The sequence below is a fragment of the Myotis brandtii genome, unplaced genomic scaffold (assembly GCF_000412655.1).
Source record: "Myotis brandtii unplaced genomic scaffold, ASM41265v1 scaffold84, whole genome shotgun sequence".
NCBI classification, from domain to species: domain Eukaryota; kingdom Metazoa; phylum Chordata; class Mammalia; order Chiroptera; family Vespertilionidae; genus Myotis; species Myotis brandtii.
The window spans coordinates 4,436,606-4,456,222 of record NW_005371410.1 but is presented as its reverse complement, the minus strand read 5'-3'; the positions used below and the strand labels follow the sequence as shown (position 1 = coordinate 4,456,222).

Here is a 19,617-nt window from a genome sequence, read left to right as displayed (position 1 = left end):
TGAAAGCAGGTTACTGGGGTTTTGTTTAGCTTCTATATTTGTAACAATGTTTCAAACTGCAAGCTCAGAGGCCGGCAGCAGCAGGCGGGGAACGTTGGCTTCCTCTGTCACTGGAGCAAGCAAGCCTCCTGTTAGCTTCAAGATGCCTGGCTGCCGGCCGCCATCTTGGCTGGCAGTTAATTTGCATATCGCCCTGATTAGCCAATGGGAAGGGTAGTCGTGGTTCGGCTAATTACCATGTTTCTCTATTATTAGATAGGACTAGAGGCCCGGTGCATGAAATCAGGGCCTTCCGGCTGTCAGCAAAGGCATTCCTTCCAGCTGCCGGCTGCCGGCCAGGGCCTTCCTTCCCCGGCTACCGGCCAGGGCCTTCCTTCGTTCCGCACCTCCCCCTGGTGATCAGCACATGTCATGGTGAGCAATCGAACTCCCAGTCTCTGGGTAGAACTCCCGAGGGGACACTTTGCATATTAGCCTTTTATATATATAGATTGGTAGAGATATATATACCCCCCCGTCCCCACGGGCCCTGCTCTGTGTGTGACAGGGGGAAGCTCCCCAACCCCCTGATTGACCCTGCTCCGTGCATGACAGGGTAAGGAGCCCCAACCCCCCTGATGGGCCCTGCTCTGTGTGTGACAGGGGGAAGCTCCCCAACCCCCTGATTGACCCTGCTCCGTGCATGACAGGGTAAGGAGCCCCAACCCCCCTGATGGGCCCTGCTCTGTGTGTGACAGGGGGAAGCTCCCCAACCCCCTGATTGACCCTGCTCCGTGCATGACAGGGTAAGGAGCCCCAACCCCCCTGATGGGCCCTGCTCTGTGTGTGACAGGGGGAAGCTCCCCAACCCCCTGATTGACCCTGCTCCGTGCATGACAGGGTAAGGAGCCCCAACCCCCCTGATGGGCCCTGCTCTGTGTGTGACAGGGGGAAGCTCCCCAACCCCCTGATTGACCCTGCTCCGTGCATGACAGGGTAAGGAGCCCCAACCCCCCTGATGGGCCCTGCTCTGTGTGTGACAGGGGGAAGCTCCCCAACCCCCTGATTGACCCTGCTCCGTGCATGACAGGGTAAGGAGCCCCAACCCCCCTGATGGGCCCTGCTCTGTGTGTGACAGGGGGTGGTGCCGCAACCTCCCCATTGACCCTGCCTTGAGTGTGACAGGGGACGGTGCCCCAACCCCCCAATCGGCCCTACCCTGAGCGTGACTGGTGGTGGCATCGCAACCTCCCGATCCGCCCTGCTCTGTGCATGACAGGGGGCGGTGCCCCAACTCCCCAATCGGCCCTGCTCTGAGCCCGACCAGGGGCTGCACCTAGGGATTGGGCCTGCCCTCTGCCACCCGGGAGCAGGCCTAAGCCAGCAGGGCGTTATCTCCTGAGGGGTCCCAGACTGCGAGAGGGCACAGGCCGAGCTGAGGGACCCCCCCTTCCCCCCCGAGTGCACAAATTTTTGTGCACCGGGCCTCTAGTATATAAATATTAAGTAACCCACTCAGCATTACTGGTGAGTGGTAGTGTAGACAGAAATTTCATTTAGCTGGGAAATAAAATGAATGAATGGTATCTATTTAACATCAAACAGGAACCGGGCACTCTATAAGCAGGTAATGAAAAGAGGTGTGATTTTCTACATATTTCCAGAACCTGCAAGTACCCATATCTGACCACATTTCCAGATTTAACTATTTTCATAGTAATGCTATCTTTTTAGGCATTCAGACTGGAGAGTCAATATTGACATGTGCCTTAGCCTTCCTGTCCTCAGTATCCCTCCGCTAAATGAAGTCATCTCACTTCCCAATTCTTGTATTGTAGGTTAGGCTCTCCATAATGCTTGCCTGGAGGATATACCCTGGATTTTCTGCCTCTAGCCTTTCTGTACTCCAGTCTAACATGTAGGTCAGCCGTCTTGCATGAAGGCTATCACATGGATTATATACCCAATGCAGTTTCTAGACCACTTTTTACTTCACATAAGAAGGCATATCAGATTGTAAGCAAGAGTGATATGATAGAAATAGTATTGACACTACTCTAATTTTTATAAGACATAAACCTCAGTGCTTGTATTTCTAATTGTTTTATACACCATTCTTTGAACATAACCTATCTATTCCTGCTGTCTTTGTGCTCTTTTCTCAATTGTACCTTTTTTTTTTTAAAGATACAAATCATACCATTTATTATCCACACCAGCAGGGATTTTGGTTGTTGCATAAAACACAGTTCAAGATGTGTTCATTTTAAAAAACTTACCTCTTCTATATTTTATGTTTTTAAAGTCCTGTACATTTCTTAAGACCCAATTTAAAGGTTAGTGCTCACACGAAACAATTCCTACTCCTATTGGCAAAGGATAATCTTTTCTTCTTTAGAATTTGCTCTGCACCTAATTTTTATTCCATAACACTTATCTCTCCTACATAGTATTGTAGTCACCTGAATGGAATACAACTTGGTATCTCCTCAACATCCAGCAGTGTGTTATAAATTGCAGATGTGGTATATAGTGGAAGTTCTTAAATAAATGAATGAATGTTGCATTTTATGCTTTCTAGATTAATTATGGTCAGTAATAATAAATAGAGACTAGTTGGCAACAACAAAGTACTCCACTCTAAAAACTATTGATAGTAAACTATTTCTGACACAGTAATACGAGGAAGTGTTCTGAACAATTATTTAGCATTTAGAAATATTTATTCATTTATGTTTACTATAAAATTTTTTAGAGAAGAATCTTTGAGGATAATGAAGATGAAGATGTTGACTTTTATGAAAGTAATCAAATAGTTGTGCTAAGCATAGTTGATTGTACTTAAATAATATACCCAAATATAATGCCATAGGGTCCTATAAACATTTAGCAATGTTTTTCCCTGGAGGCATTTCTCAATCTTTTCTTCTTTGTTGTGTTCTTCTGAACAGCTTATACAGTACATGGGAAGTCTTCAGTAAATGTAAACTATTATTAATGCTGCCCGATTAAAAATAAGCTGTAGAGTAGTAGAGATATTCTTTAACTCCTGGGGCTAGGCAGATATTTCTCCAAAAGGTTATACTGCCTGTCAATATCAGAATTTAAATTTTACTCCTAATATGCAAATCAGATCATTGCTATGCCTTTTTAAATGTATAAATATCAAAATTACTTAACCAATTTTTATTACTAGGACTTAGAAAGGAAAAAACATATAATAGAAATCTTTAATGTAAAAAAAGACTCAATTAATAAATTGTGATCTAAAACAGTTTACTGTGTAAAAAAAATCATGTAAGACTTTCTTATTTTATGTATTTAACTATATATGTGTGTGTGTGTGTGTATGTGTGTATATATATGTGTGTATGTGTGTGTGTGTGTGTAATATACTTTATTCTTGACAGTATTACAGATGTCCCCCATTTTCCCAACCTTTGCCCCCTCCTCCCAGCCCCTGCCCTATGTCAGGCCTTCACCACACTATTGATGTATTTAATTTTGAATAATAACAGTTTTTTTCCAGTATTAATTCTTCCAAGATGTACTGTGTTGTTTCTGAACTTTCTTTTGCATAAAGGTACTATCTATTCAGTCTTAATTTTGTCTTTTAATTTATCTGTAATGCTTTTATGATAATCTATAATAATAAAAGCATAATATACTAATTAGACCAGACGACCTTCCGGATGAAGCTGGGTCTTCGAGGGAAGCCCGGGTCCTGGGTGCCAGAGGGAAGCTGGTACCGGCAGCCGGGGAAGGAAGGCCTACTCTTGCACCAATTTCGTGCATTGGGCCTCGAGTATTTCATTAAAAGCACCAAAGCATTCATCTTCATACAAATGATTTAAATATAGCTACAAATTTTTAAAGAATTACTTGTGTCTTTACCATTTATATCTAATCAATGATAAAAATGTGAAACATAGAAATATTATTTGATGACTTTGTTACCAAACCAATTTATTTTTGTATGCCATTATTAGTGATCACTAATAGAGTACTTTTTAAAATATAGCAACTCAGTGAGCTCAGTGATTCAGAGACAGTGTGTGGCAAATTGTCAAAACCTTTGCATCTGCTTTGATGTGACAATTCATCTTTGACATATGAATTTAAAATATAAATGTTAATCCAATAGTGAAAGAGTGACTTAAAACTGATTTTTTAACTTGCTGATCTGTGTCAGACTTGAATTTGAATAACTAATTAAAATACTGTTTTTTTCTTCTTTAGTGTTTTGGACAAACAATATAAAACAAATAATATACAATATACTAACATTATTGCTACATGTTCCTACAGATGAAAATGATAATATTGAGATAGATACTAACGAGGAGATTCCTGAAGGCTTTGTTGTAGGAGATGGAGATGAACTTACTAACTTAGAAAATGACCTTGATATTCCCGGTAATTTCAAATTATAAATATTTTGTGTCCTGCTGCATGGCAAACTTTATCATTATATTTTTATTATTATCTCATTAATTGTGATAATAATTTTTTTGTAGTTTTATTACATCTTATGTCTTCACAAATCATTTCACTAAATCCACCTTCCATCAATTTTGTAATTATTTTGTTTTAGGTTTAGTTAAAATTAGCAATAAAATTGGAATAGCAAATTGTAGCTTGTGTTCTCTTCTTACTAAGATTCACTTTTTTATATGTAAAAAAAAAGATTTATTGATTAATTTGAGAGAAAGAGAGAGACAGAGAGAAACATCAATTTATTGTCCACCCATCCATGCATTCGTTGGTTGCTTCTTATACGTGCCCTGACCAGAGATTGAACCCACAACCTTGGCGTATTGGGATGATGCTGTAACCAACTGAGCTACCCAGCCAGGACTGAGATTCACTTTTGTATTTTATGTTATATGATATAATTTGTAGGCATTCAATAATTGGTTCCCTTCTTAGCCTAAATATTTCGGTGTAATGTTGTAAGGTATAGATGTAGTACCTATGGAATACTTCAAATGTAAATCAGATTTTCTGATTGGTTAGAATTGACTATCTTAATTGTAATATTATATTGCAGATTTTGTGTTTTATTCTCTTTTTTAGTTTCTTTTTTATTTTAAATATTACTACTAATAAATTAATTTATGCATACTTAATTACAATAAGACACTTTATTTGAAAACTGCTTATATAAACTGCTATTGAATTAATCACATGTCTTATATCAATAAATATTATACCAATAACCACACTGGTAATTAACCTTTTAAGTTATTTTTTAAATATAAACATACTTGTGGTTTAATAGATGAGTGGTTCATGTAAGTCAACAGCAGATAGCTATACAAAGTTTTATATACCAGAGGGGTTCCATAAATGCTTATTGAATTGAATTCTTATAGCTATAAAAAGTCTTAGTTATTTTCCAGATTTAAAGGTAAGGAATTGAAGTCCTTAATATTTATCTTTCCCTATAAAAAGCTAAAGGGAGTGAGAGCAGGTCTCTTAGCACTAACATGCCTCTGAAATACTAACCTGCTTTGTTTTTTTCCTCTGTTTGAAATCATTCTGTTATTTCTCCAGAAACAATCAACCAAGGTCTTCTTATCTATACAGAGCACCTAATAAAAGTTACCGCTCTTTTGTCAGTAACTCCTTCATGGTGTAGTATTGAATTATACTCTACCACAGTGATGGCGAACCTATGACACGCATGTCAGAGGTGACACGCGAACTCATTTTTTTGGTTGATTTTTCTTTGTTAAATGGCATTTAAATATATAAAATAAATATCAAAAATATAAATCTTTGTTTTACTATGGTTGCAAATATCAAGAAATTTCTATATGTGACACAGCACCAGAGTTAAGTTAGGGTTTTTCAAAATGCTGACACGCCGAGCTCAAAAGGTTCGCCATCACTGCTACCAGGTAGAGGTTGTGTATAATTGTGGAAGTCCAGGAAAATGTTGATATTTAAGGAAAAATTTTAAATGTTTATTCCAAAATTAGGACTATCTTTCATTTCTTTCTATTTAAAATACTGTAGAACTTAGGCAAATTTGATTTTTCTTTATGAACAAGATTTTTGTTGCTGCTTACCCAGCCTCTCACCACAACCATCACCAGAAGCTTTATCAGAAATCAGCAATGACCCTTTCCTGCTGAGGATACCCATAAGTACAGAATTGAACCCTTTATATTAAGTTCTATATTGAAGTATAGAACCAATGACAATAAGGGATGCATATTTCCTCATTTTACAATTGAGTATGAAGACAGGAAAAATTAGCTATTGCTTAGGTAACGTGAAGGGAATTTTCTAGTTTAGTTATAACAACTTTGTGGGACACTTAAAGTTTGGCTAACATTAGGCCTAATAGGCTTAACTCTTGTCCTTTTTAAAAACTCTCTTCCTACTTTTTGCCAAAAAAGAAAACCCATCTCAGCCTTCCTGTTTGTGAAGTTAGCTAATACATTGTTTACAACTCTCAAGAATGCCAAAAAGTGTTGGCATGTGCATAGGACAAACTTTCCAAATCAGGCTATGGTTTATTTCAAGGCAATAAGAAATAGGAATGCAGACTGGAATCTGGAGGCATACATTATAATTTTTATCCTTGCTTTATTTTCCCCAAAATTCTTTTTTTAATAATGTTTTAATAATAAATTGTTTAATCTTTATCTTGATTTGACCATAGTTCATCAGATATTGTTTAAAAGAGAAGCCTGGTAATATAAACTAACCAATTTGCATGAGAGTAATGATAATAGCATTTATTAAGAGTCTTATAATTAGAAAACTTATTAATCTTTATGAAAAATATCTTTTACCAAATGGTTGACATATCTTTTCCAAGTATTTTATTAAATAGTTGCTTTGAGTGAATTTAAGTAGAATTATTTTATTCCATTTGTTTCTATTACATTATTAAAAATTATTGTACTTGCTAAAAATAATTTGAAATGGTAAATTTTAAAGTTATAGCCGTATTTTTGTTTATTTTAAATTTCTATCCATATTTAATACGTTTTAAATTTTTATCATCTTTATTGTATTTCTGCCCTCCCATTAGAAGGTATTTGTAAGCATATACCCTGTTTCAATGCTATATATATGCAGATAAACATTGGGTTCGAACAGTGTTCACATGACTGTCTGAGATCATGTTAAGGACGTATTTTAATGTGGTAGCATATGTATAAATTTAATATACTAGAAGAATTTGAAACTCTAAAATGTAACTTAGAATCAAATGAATCACCTTTAAAAATCTATTTTAAAATGGCTTGTTTTATTATATCTAACCTACTCATATAAATATATACATCAAATATAGGCTTAGGTTTTCAGATAAGCATAGCTACCATTAACTATAGTATAACTGAATTATCTTTAGGTATATTGACTATGTTCTTTAAAGGCACTGATTTTGGTGGGAAATATATATGTTTATACATACACTAACAATATATGCTAAGAGACTAAATTTTAATTGTTTCTACCACAAAAAATAAATGATAATTATGTGATATGATAATAGGTGTTAACTAATGCTGGGGTGGTAATCATATTGTAATATATAAATTCATCAAGTCAACACATTGTACATCTTAAACTTACACAGTGTTATATGTCAATTATATGTCAATTAAAAATGATTATAGTCAACATACCTATTGACTACTCAATTATACTATAGTTATAGTATGTAGTTATACATATATATGATAAGAATTCTGTATATGTCTAGATTGATGTGTTATTATACAATCCTAATGTCCTTTTTTAAAATACAGTAATATTTTTATGGTGTGCCCTAAATTGATAGCCTCTACATCTAAATGCATCTTACTTAGTAATTCATAGTGTTTGCATATTTAACAGAACAAAAGACTAAGTTGGTGGACTTGAAGCTGAAGAAGCTCCTAGAAGTTCAGCCACAGGTGGCAAATTCACTCTCCAGTGCTTCTCAGAAAGTTATAACTGAGAGCTCAGAGCAAGACATTAAGGTAAATCTTACTTGCTTAAAATATTTGATTAGGTATCTGTGTATTCTAGCATTTTATAATCCTAAAATCAATTTCTTACCAATTATTCACATTAAGATTAAAATACACAAATTTTTATTAAATAGCCAATAAATTAAATACCAATATGGTAATCAGTATTTACCTACTATTTTCAGAGAAAACTACTCTTTGATGCTGGTAAAAGTAGAAACTATTCTTGACTTTTATATGTATTTCTATTTTTCTAAGAAGAATATTGCTAAGAGAATTCTAGCATATTTTTATATAATCCTCAACCTTTGACTTGTTTAGATAAACTAAAACTCATGTAAGTTAATACCTGAATATGGTGTGTGATAGAATATAAATTTTTATAAACTTGCATGTTTTGTATCCATACGAATTTTACCTTTTTTAGGATTTCAGCCAAAATGCCACATTATAATAATTTTATTATTATTATTATTATTATTATTATTATTATTATTTCTGTTACTCCATTCAAGCCCTCCCCCCCCTTTTGTACTGTATCATTAATATTTTTCTAGCTTTAGGGTACTTCTAGTCCTGTATAATTTTTCACCCACCTGCGGACTTTGGGGACTGCCCTGCTGACTGAAAGGATTTCCTTTCCCTGACACAGAGATGCTTTGAAGTCCCAAAACAATGACTTTCATTGCTTTTTCCTTATACTGTCGGTTTCTATAAATTGGTGATGAAAGTGTGTGGCAGCACCAGAGGACTTTTGGTCTCTATCTTTGAACAAAAGGAAGCCTGGATCGGGTCTGATTTTTTTGCGTTCAATTTAGCTTTCTGCAGTGGACTTAATGCAGAATGAAGCTGGCCTAAGAATAATACAATGGATTGAAAAGGCTAACTGAATTAGTGGGTTTAGAGGAATACATTTGTAAAGTGGCAGAAGTCCCCAGTCATAAAAAGGTTTCTTAAGATGGGATTTGCTGGCTAATCGCACTGATATTTTAGCATGTTGCTATTAGCCATGTTTATTTATTTTGGTAAAGACTTGAGTTTTAGACTTCTGAGCAGTTATTATAATAACAATTGAATACATACTTGTTTTTCCTTTTTATTGCATTTATTGGGGTGACAGTGGTTAACAAAATTATACAGGTTGCAGGTGCATAATTCCACCACATATCATCTGTACAGTGTATTGTGTATTCACTACCCTAAGTCAAGTCTCCTTCCATCACCATTTATCTCCCCTATAAGCTCTTCTACCTCCCCACTCACCCTCTCCCCGGCAATCACCACACTGTTATCCGTGTCCATGAGTTTTTCTTTATTTATTTTTTCTTTTTTCTCATTCCCTCCACTCTGTTCTAAACAAACAAACCTAGCTAGCATGATATTAATAAATATATGACTTTAAAAAATAGAAGTATTTTTATTATTAAGCCTTAATTATTTAAATAGATTAAATAGATTTTGCTTTCCAATAAACTCTTGTATAGTAGTCTTTAAAGTTATTCCAATAAAAGGTGTGCTTTAAACAGCTTGTCTTTGTATGGATCTTTTTAGTTAAGATTTTTTTTTTAAATGGTGCTTATAAAGAACATATACAGTCCATCTGTTCTCTCAAAGCTTTCAGCATTGATTTGGGGTTTTATTTTTTTTAATAAAATGCAGTTTACACGTTTATAAATGAGGCATTCTGTGTTTGTGGAAAAGGATAAACTGTTACCTTCCCTTGAGGATTCTGTATCCCAGGCCTCCTTGAGGCTAGAGAATAGGCCATTGGAGGACTCCCTCATTACCGATTGTCTCAATGCAGAGGAAGGGCAAAGTCTTGGTAGCTTTTGATAACCAGTTTCAGCATTCAGCAGGCTTAGCTATTAGTCATGCATCTTAGCCTTTCCCTATTTACTTTCAAAACACTTAATAAAAATAATAAAAGATTAGGTATAAAATGAAATATTTGTTTGGTACACAGCACCTCGATATCTGCAGCTTCCACACATTGCGGTGGTTCAGTCTTCTGGGATATTTCTTGTTGATAGAACCATTTGAATTTGTTGCCAGTATTAACATAGGAAGCTCTAGAAAAGATAATTGTAGTTTCCTTAGCTGCAAAGGGCTTACTTACAAATCTGGCTTTGGAAAGTTATAGCTGATGAATGCAGTTCAGTGAGGTAGTATTAAAATCCTACCTTTTAGCCTTCATCCAGCATTAATAGTTTATCTCAATGGGCATAAAATTAGAAACTAGCTCTTCTTGTCATACAAGTCTGTGGGGCTGTACAAACCAATGGGCCAGAATAGTGGGGGGAATAGACAGAGGCAACATGGCCTTTAAATGATACATATCATCTGGAGGAAACACAGGGGTTCACAGTGTCTGATGAATCAAATTAGCAAGAGTGAGCCTCTATTTAAACCAGGTCTCCTGTAAGCTTTTGGTTACAGGTAACAGAACTTGCAGTTGAGTTATTTAGAGCTCTTTAAAATACTTTTTCTTTCAAAAAGTTTCTAAATTGGCATTATCTTAAATCAGTAAAAATTGTTTTACTGATAGGCAATTTCATGTTTATAATATCGGGACTCTCTTATTGTGTTTGTTTTACTTTTAGAATGGCACAGAAGATCTCCGGGCTGAACGATTACAAAAAGCGACAGAAAGATTTAGAAATCCTGTTGTGTTCAGCAAGGATTCTACAGTCAGAAAAACTCAACTTCAGTCTTTCAGTCAATATGTTGAGAATAGACCAGGTAGGTACACTTTTTTTAATGTTTTCCCATCTTATGATTTAACATTATTTAGCTGTATATACATATATGTTAAAAAGCTGATACTGTAAATTCACATTTCAATACACAAATATCAAGCTTTATAATAATTTAACATGTCTTTACTTTTTTTTAAGATATAAAAAGACAGAGATCAATACAGGAAGATACAAAGAAAGGAAATGAGGAGAAGGCAGCGATAACTGAAACTCAGAGGAAGCCATCAGAAGATGAAGTGCTTAATGTATATTAATTTTTTGTGTGGTTTCATGATTGCTGATAATTCCAAACTGTATGTGGAAATAGTGCCTTTATTTGTTAAAATGAGATGTTAGGTTTTTTAAGATGTCAATCTCCAGTGCATTCAAAGCAGAGTGAGAGGGGTGCACTGTTGAATTAGTCTGCAGTGTGGTGATAATTGTCAGATAAAAAAAAATGAATTTTTCAGAGTTCCACAGCCCCAGCTTCCTTGAGACATTTCCATCAGGGCACTTCCCACAAAGAGATTCCAGTATTGATCTACCGGGAGGATTTTAATTATTACAATAGCAGATACCGCAGAGCTGCAGTTAGAGGGAAAAGTCACATGAGACCTGCTAGAATTTCTCAGCCAACCCATTTTGTTGGCTTGGGTTAATGGGTGTTCAACCTTTCCATTATCCAGATCAGCCGTGAATTACTAGCTGAATGATGTTTGCATTAATATAATATATATGGTAATTTCTTCACTTAATTAACAGGGAGGTTCAGCTCAGTAGGGGTATGGGCTGATCATGTGTAAAATTGATTTGTGAGGGAAATATTTGATAGACCGCAGGGAGAAAGCTGCTTTTGATGGACAGCTTTGGGACAGAAGCAGGAAGAACAAGTTTTAACTTGAATTTTTATCTGGAAGCATAGCTCTCTTTAATGGTGCTACTTTTTTATGTGTAAATATTTTTATTGATTTTACTATTAAAATAGTCTTTGTTGGTTTTTAAAATACTTACAAGTGTACCCAGAATTACCAACTACATTTTAGGGCCCTAAAGAACTTCTTATATTTAATCTGTGGTACTAAGAACCTAGTACATAGAACAGCTCACTGGAATATCCTAATAAATATTCAGTATAATTTTTTAAGTTACAGAATATGTGAGGATACTGTATACTCACACTAAATAAATCTGATTATAAACTGTTTTTAACTGAATTAATCAGTAAAAGCAATGAAGTTTTATGTGTTGCTTATCACTTCTGCTTTCTTATATCTTTGCAAAGCACTATGTGTGTTTTGACCCTCTGGATGGAATGAGAAAAGTTGATTTTGAAAATGCTCTGCTGTCTGAAAGATAGGTACAAAAACCATTCACCAGATTATTCCGGATTTTGAAGTTACCATTAGCATTTCTTCTGTTATAATTTTTTCTGTTATATTTCATATTGAGAAAGAATGATATCTCTTTAGTGTGAATCTTTTTAAAAATACAGTGACTTATTTGATCACACTATCCAGAGAAATTGTCAGTTTTATAATTTAGTATTTTAAGATATTTCAACTTTGTCAACTACCATAATCAATTTAACAGTAAGGTGGTATAAATTGAGTTAACACGTGAGTACACATTATTTAGTACTTCTAAAGATATGTAAGTTATACGTATGGCTAGACATGTTTATTGAACTTGAGAATTCTAAAATACGCTCATAAATAACATTTCTTGATATTTGTTTCTTATTTAAGGAGTACCGAAGGATAATTCCTCATGGCTTCTTAGAGATTAATATGCTTCTAAGTAGGGAAGGGATTTGACAACAGAGGATTGTTCACATTCATTTCTCTGAATAAATAATGTTGTAAGTGCTGGTGGTAGTAGTGATGGTGCTGAGAGTAATCACTTAAGCAGTTTTTCAGTATTTCTCAGCTACCCAGGAAACATAGCCTTAAAAATGCCCCAAGGTAAACAGGTATTCCAAATCCAAAGGGAGCTATAATGAATCCATTTATAACTTTCCTGTCCTTAATTATTTAAATTTACAATATGAAAATAAGAATTTACTATACTGGTACTTTATAATAGAACTGCTACTTCAAATAAAACTTCTAAGGATAATATTTTTTAACATGATGGTTGTAAAAAGTAAAATTTCAAATTTAATCAAATGGAAAGTAAACCAAATCTGCATACTAGTTTCATTAGATCCTATGTAGCAAGGTTTGAAACCACCTGTCACGTTAGAATTCACAGCTACAATAATTAGTAATACGTCAACAGAATGACATGTTAAAGTACAGGAGCCAGCTGGAGGGAAGACTGGAGATATTAGAAACGAAACTTTTGTTTTTATCATTTTTAAGAGCATTTTAAATAGTATACCCATTATGAAAATAAGAAACCTCTCTTTAATTTTATATTTTTTGTAAGAACAAATCTGCCTGATTTTTTCAGGACAGATGCTTTAAGAAACAATTCTTTAGTAAAACTCCAGTTTTGTATATTACGGTTTTGAATTAAAGGTGTCATTGGTGTTTGTTTTGGCACTCACCATGGGGAAAATTGTCTTCTGTCCTCGTTCATGCTTAAATAACTGACTCAACTGTGAGGAGAATTTTTTCTAATTTAGTGTTAACTTTTTAAATCTGGCAAATCTGGGTATTAAATTATAAATATATTACTAAATGGTTGAGATTTTCTCTATTCACAAAAGTTTTCCTAAACATGAAAATTCTTTGAATCACAGGGAGTTGCTTTTTGGTACTAAGGGTGATAGTAAGGGTATTTGGTTCTCTAGGTAAGTGCTTTACTAAGTGTTTGTAGAAAGGAAAAATGCAACTTACAAGTGATTTTATTTTTCCTTCCTGTTTGTTCTCGTTAACAGAAAGGGTTCAAAGACACCAGTCAATATGTTGTAGGAGAATTGGCAGCACTAGAGAATGAGCAAAAGCAAATTGACACCCGTGCCGCGCTGGTGGAGAAGCGCCTCCGCTATCTCATGGACACAGGTACGGTGCCCAATTACACTGTAAACAGTTTTGGCAAATTGAGCGTTCACAAACTCTTATAGAGTTTTGGAAGTGTGAATCTTTGAAGCCTGAATGTTCAGCAGAACTGCCTTGAAAATAAAAAGGCTGCGATTTGCAGCCACCTCTCTGGGTCCTGGTGATAAGAGTGCCTTCATGGGAAGTGATAACTCGCCCTGATACCGTGTGAGCCAGCACTATTGAACAGTGTGCTCATCCATGCAGAGTTGGAATACACATCTGTGCCTCATTGATATGCCACTGCTTTAAAAAAAAAAAAAAAAAAAAAGTAAGATCTTCACTGTTCTACTGATTCATTGGGGGAAAAAAAAGATTTGGGCAGCTAAAGCCATGTACTGCATGAAACAGAGCACTGTGCATAGGGGATGGCTCCATGGGCTAGATCACTGAAATTTGAGAATACTATCTGGTTACTGATGCTCCACAATATTTTTTTTTTTTCAAGAGAACAGGTTTTTAAAAGTCTGTAATACTTTGTGTCACAGTTGCATTTGGAAGGATTAAGGTATATAGGAAGGTTTATACAAATGGGTTAGAGCAGCAAGTTAGCTCCTAACCAGAGGGTAGATTGGCATTTGGTGCTGTTGCCAGTAGTGATTGAATAGATCTAAGTGCACAATAAGCTATTGGGGGGAAAAACAGTATGTGTGTTTACATACACATATTTCTCTAAAATGCTATTCCTACATAGGGGTAAAAATAAGAAATAAATTCGAATCATACCAATTAGAAAAAAATGTCAAAATATAAAAGTAGAAAATCTATTCCTTTAGTCAAATTAATTGATTTAATGGCAGTGTTAAAATAGATTAATGAAGTAGTAAAGTAAATTAGTCAATTTGTAGTAATAGGATTGGAAAACTTTCCTGAAATTTTTCTTCTCTATTTGCCAAGAATATATTTACAATTAAAGAACTCCTTCAAAAAAGTTAGATGGGACCTTTGAAAATGTCTACACTCGTGAAATCAGCACTTACTAGAACAGAAAGAGACCTTTGGCTTTATCCGGCCCATTGGGTTTCACGTGTGTTCGGTGGAGCCCTAAAGCTTCTTCAGAGGCACCTGGGGGCTGCCAAGACAATAAGGCAGCAGAAAGCAGACAGGCTTCTGGGTTTCTTACCTTACTTCAAACAGAATAGCTCTGACTTTATTTATTTGAAATAGCAGTCTTCTTGGAAGAGTTCATTTAAAGAAAAGGTTCTGTCTGGCTGGCATGGCTCAGTGGTTGAGCGTCGACCTATGGTTCGATTGGGCACATGTCTGGGTTGCGCACATGATTCCCAGTGGGGAGCATGCAGGAGACAGCCAATCAGTGATTCTCTCTCATCATTGATGTTTCTATCTCTCCCTCTCCCTGCCTCTCTGAAATCAATAAAAATATATTTTAAAAACGTAATAAAAGGTTCTACTGCTTAAATTTTAAAGCCAAAAAAAACCTTAAAAATTTTTTTGGAAACTACTGCTAATCCTCTCATTGTACAGAGGAGACAGAGGCACAGGAAAAGCTCAACATCATATAGATGAGTAAGTGGCCAATCTTGGACTAGAATTCAATTCATGAAGGATCCTATCATGCAGAATCCTTCCTTCTACACCACATTACCCAGAACACATTTACCATTGCCCTAACAAATTACCTGTATGCTTGGTCTTATAAATACACATTTGTTTGTATTCAACAGATATCCCATAAACCAATGTATTATTTCACATTTGCATTTTTCCTTTAATTTTTAAGGGATGTTGAAAATATTAGTTGTGTTAACTATGTAAAAATGTAAATTAGGTAGTATAATTTCTGTAATATATTTTAAAATTATTGTCATTAAATATTTTAAGGAGACTAATTTTTTTAAGTAAATTCTTTCAAGTGAACCATCTTTCCTTTTTGTAGTGGGTAAAATAGATGTTACTATACAGGAAGCCTTGTGCAGCTAGAAATTGTTTCCTTTTCTTCATTCACACTTGAAGCCTGATTTATTGAGGGTTCTAACCAAAAGAGACTCAAGTTCTCCTTCCCATTCAACATATTACTAGTGAAGCTTTGAAGTGGTTCTCTTCTAACTCCAGATCATTTATAATCTAAAAGTTATGGAGTACAGATTGATTCTAGAACCCTTGCAGGGCTTTATATTTCTTACTTTGCAGAACAGAATCTGATCTAGCCTGGGTTCACTACTATAGATTCAGACTAAAATTGACCTGGTTCCCCAACCTGATGTGCTCCAAGAATCACCTGGACTGTCTTGAACCTCTTCCAGCCCTCAGAACGGTTTCCTAATATGTGCCTAAATCCTACCTAGTATCTAAAGTAAGAAATAAGACATTAGAAAGAGAAAGCATATATTCATCCTTTTCTTTGGGGGGAGGGGTTTAATAGTTCCAACTTTTCTTTTATTATAGTAGTTAATACCTTTTCTCTGGTATGTTACAGTTGTCTATGTACTTTCTGAATCTCAGTCTTATAATTAAATAGAGCAGATAGTATCCGTATTATTTTCATAAGTAAACTGAAGCTCAGATGGGGGAAATGACTCATTTAAGATGGACTAATTAGTAATGTTTGAATTAGGGCTTGAGCCCAGGTTTTTAGGTTTTCTAGCTCCTAATCAATCCTCTTTCCTTCCATATCTTCTTTACAGAACAAATGTACTTTATCTACTATACTTTTTATATACTTGTAGATGCTAACTATATACAATTTTTTTATTGATTTGAAATTCACATATCATAAATTTTACATTTTAAAGTATACAGTTCAGTAGCACTTAGTACATGCATAATGTTGCACAATCACCACCACTATTTCCAGAGCTTTTCCTCACCCTAAGCAGAAATTCGTAAGTGGAATCTAACAGTAGTAGTCCTTATGTGTCTGGCTTCTTTCACTTAATATGATTTCAAGGTTCATCCATGTTGTAACATGTACCACCACTTTATTCCTTTTAATGGTTAAATAATATATCACATTTTATGTATTTATTCATCCATTGAGAGACACTTGGATTTTCACTTCCTGGCTACCTATCAACATTTGTGTACAAGCATCTCTTTGAATCTCTGTTTTTACTTCTTTGGGTTATATACCTAGAATTGGAATCAATAAATCATGGTAATTCTCTATCTAACTTTTTGAGGACTATACTCAATTTTAAATGTACTGTGAAGTACATTTAGAAGTTGACTTTGTGGAATTGAGAATACATTTTCCAAAAGAAGCACTGTTAAAACCATCCACAGCCCCAACAAACCCACAAAAACTTATTTATTTAAATTATAACTAAAATAACACAAACAGTTGTCCTAGATTTGAGTCCTTGGTTTTCAGAGCTTGAGCACCTATGGGTTTTTACCACCAGACCCTGTGACATTGAAGCTCTAGCATCCTGACAGGGGTTAGGTGGAGCTTGATGGTGGCCCAGACTGCTGTGCATTTCTTCTGGTATGTGGGAGAAGGCTCTAGCAAGAAAGGAGCAAGGGAATGTAAGAGAGAACCTCAGTGTATCCAGCCATAAGATAGGGATGTGCAAGAGATGAAATGGCAATGAAGGAGGAAGGGCTCAAGGGATCCCAACATTCATTTGGCGTAATAGCATCAGTGGCAGAGACAGAGCAGCTGTGGGGATTTATATTTCTGAACTTGAGTAACCTTAAATCAGTGATCCTCCGCATATTAAATAACAATATTGTGTGAGTGAGTGAGAGAGAGAGAGAGAGAGAGAGAGAGAGAGTGTGTGTGTGTGTGTGTGTGTGTGTGTGTGTGTGTGTGTGTGTATTTCTGCCATTCCACCTTGGGATCTGTAAAATCCCAATGGAAGCACTAGAGAAATTTTTTTCCATCAGCTTTTAATGGTCTTTTGTTATTGGTTTGGGGCTTTTTTTGTTTTTGTTGGTTTGATAATTGTTGCAGGGGATGAATTTTTACATTTCCAGCACCTAAAGTTTGTAATGGTTACTTCTTTGGCAATAGTAAAACTTATTAGTTAGGAACATATATGTGTTCTAAGCTGACATTTTGTATTAAGTATGGCGCTAATGAATTCTTACCTTGAAAAAATGGAGTTCAGAACAAAAATGTTGATGGGCCCTTTTACTAAAGTGCTGCAGATAATGTTACTATTATGGATGGTGTTTATTTTCCATTCCCTATCTGTTTTCATTTGATGGTTATCAAACTTTCTTAGTGTAGAACTGTAGTGTTTTAAACTAATGGTTTGTTTTTTTTAAATGACAACATTTACATTTTGAATGCATAATTAAACATGGGGGATTACAATAAAAGTGTATCTTACAACTTCAGAATCTTCAAGCACTGATAAAAAATGATCATGATAACTTCGTAAGTCCCTGGGCCAAAAATACTAATTCTGTAGCTTTTTGTAGACTATCCACTACAAAAACCTAACTAACCATTTAAAAATATTAAATATACCTTGAGAAAATAAGAATTAATAAAAAGAAATAACTTTTCTACACATTCCTCAGAATGTTTCTTTACCTCATCATTTGAGGAACACAGCATAGTTTTAAAGCAGAGAACTAGGCCCACAAAATTTTTGAGTTGTAAAAATAACAATAACAGTCAATATTTATTGTGTATATGTCTGGCTCTATGGAAACTGTTTTAAATGCATCATTTCCTTCTCACAATGGCCCTATGAGATAGATTCCATTGCTAATTGGGACTATTAATAATCACATTTTTCAGTGAGGAAACTGAGGCTCAGAGAAGGAAGTAACTTGCCCAATTCATACAGTTCTCAAGTAGTGGAGCCAAGAGTCAAACCCAGTCTGATGGCTCTGGAACCCAACTTCCAGCTACCTCATACCACATGACATGATCTCTGCTTCATCTCTCAATGTTCTTAGAGGTGAACTTCTCCTTTTCCTAGAGGCTTATTACTAACTAGAGGCCCGGTGCATAAATTCGCATGGGTGGGGTCCCTCGGGGTGGCCTGCAGGGATTGGGCCCCAGCTCACGCCCCGCAGCCCCGCCTGGCACCCCTTCTTCCCTCCCACCCCTCCACCCCTGCCTTGACCTGGCGCTGCCCCCTCACCTGCTCCACCATCCCGCCGTGGTCCTGCTCTTGTCGGGGCCCATCAGGGCCACAGTCACCATCTGTGGGGTGACCAGTGGGGCAATCAGGGCACCCACTCGCACCCGCCTTGACCTGGTGTTGCCCACTCACCAGCCCCGCCCAGCCCCCCGCTGCTGCCTCTGGTCACCGGCTTTGGGGTGACCAGCGGGGCAATCAGGGCCCCCGCTCGCACCCACCTGGCCTGGCGCTGCCCACTTACCTGCTCCACCATCCCGCTGCAGTCCCACTCTCGTTGAGGCCCATCAGGGCTGGCAGCACCTCCACTGCCTCCCACTGCCAGCGCTGTGTTGCATATGCCTGCTATGTTCCACCCCACCCCCTGGTGGTCAGCACATGTCTAACTTCCAGTCGGTCGAACTCCCGCCCATGGGGACAGTTTGCATATTAGCCTTTTATTATATAGGATTCTCTGGACCCTCTTATCACCATTTCTTGATATTTCTTTTATTTTAAATTTTTTTAAAATTTTTATTGATGATTTTTTTTACAGAGAGGAAGGGAGAGGGATAGAGAGTTAGAAATATCGATGAGAGAGAAACATCCATCAGCTGCCTCCTGCACACTCCCTACTGAGTATGTGCCCGCAACCAAGGTACATGCTCTTGACCGGAATCGAACCTGGGACCCTTGAGTCCCCAGGCCGATGCTCTATCCACTGAGCCAAACCGGTTAGGGCTATTTTAAATATTTTTATTGATTTCAGAAAGCAAGGGAGAGGGAGAGATAGAGATAGAAACATTAATGATGTGAGAGAATCATTGACTAGTTGCCTCCTGCACACCCC

General features: G+C 36.4%; 1 protein-coding gene across 9 annotated transcripts in view; it reads left to right on the top strand.

The window, feature by feature from the left end:
* Window positions 1–19,617, top strand: part of EHBP1 (EH domain binding protein 1) — a 305,206-nt gene that overhangs the window by 246,220 nt on the left and 39,369 nt on the right. For 5 of the 9 annotated variants that reach the window (XM_014532029.1, XM_014532025.1, XM_014532023.1 and 2 more), the window contains 5 exons: window positions 4,288–4,395; window positions 7,840–7,964; window positions 10,556–10,694; window positions 10,850–10,956; window positions 13,572–13,695. In XM_014532029.1, coding sequence (XP_014387515.1) covers window positions 4,288–4,395; window positions 7,840–7,964; window positions 10,556–10,694; window positions 10,850–10,956; window positions 13,572–13,695 — 603 coding nt within the window. Of the gene's footprint in view, window positions 1–4,287; window positions 4,396–7,821; window positions 7,965–10,555; window positions 10,695–10,849; window positions 11,005–13,571; window positions 13,696–19,617 lie in introns of those variants that run through there. The other 4 variants (XM_014532030.1, XM_014532028.1, XM_014532031.1 and 1 more) reach the window with 3 other exon arrangements.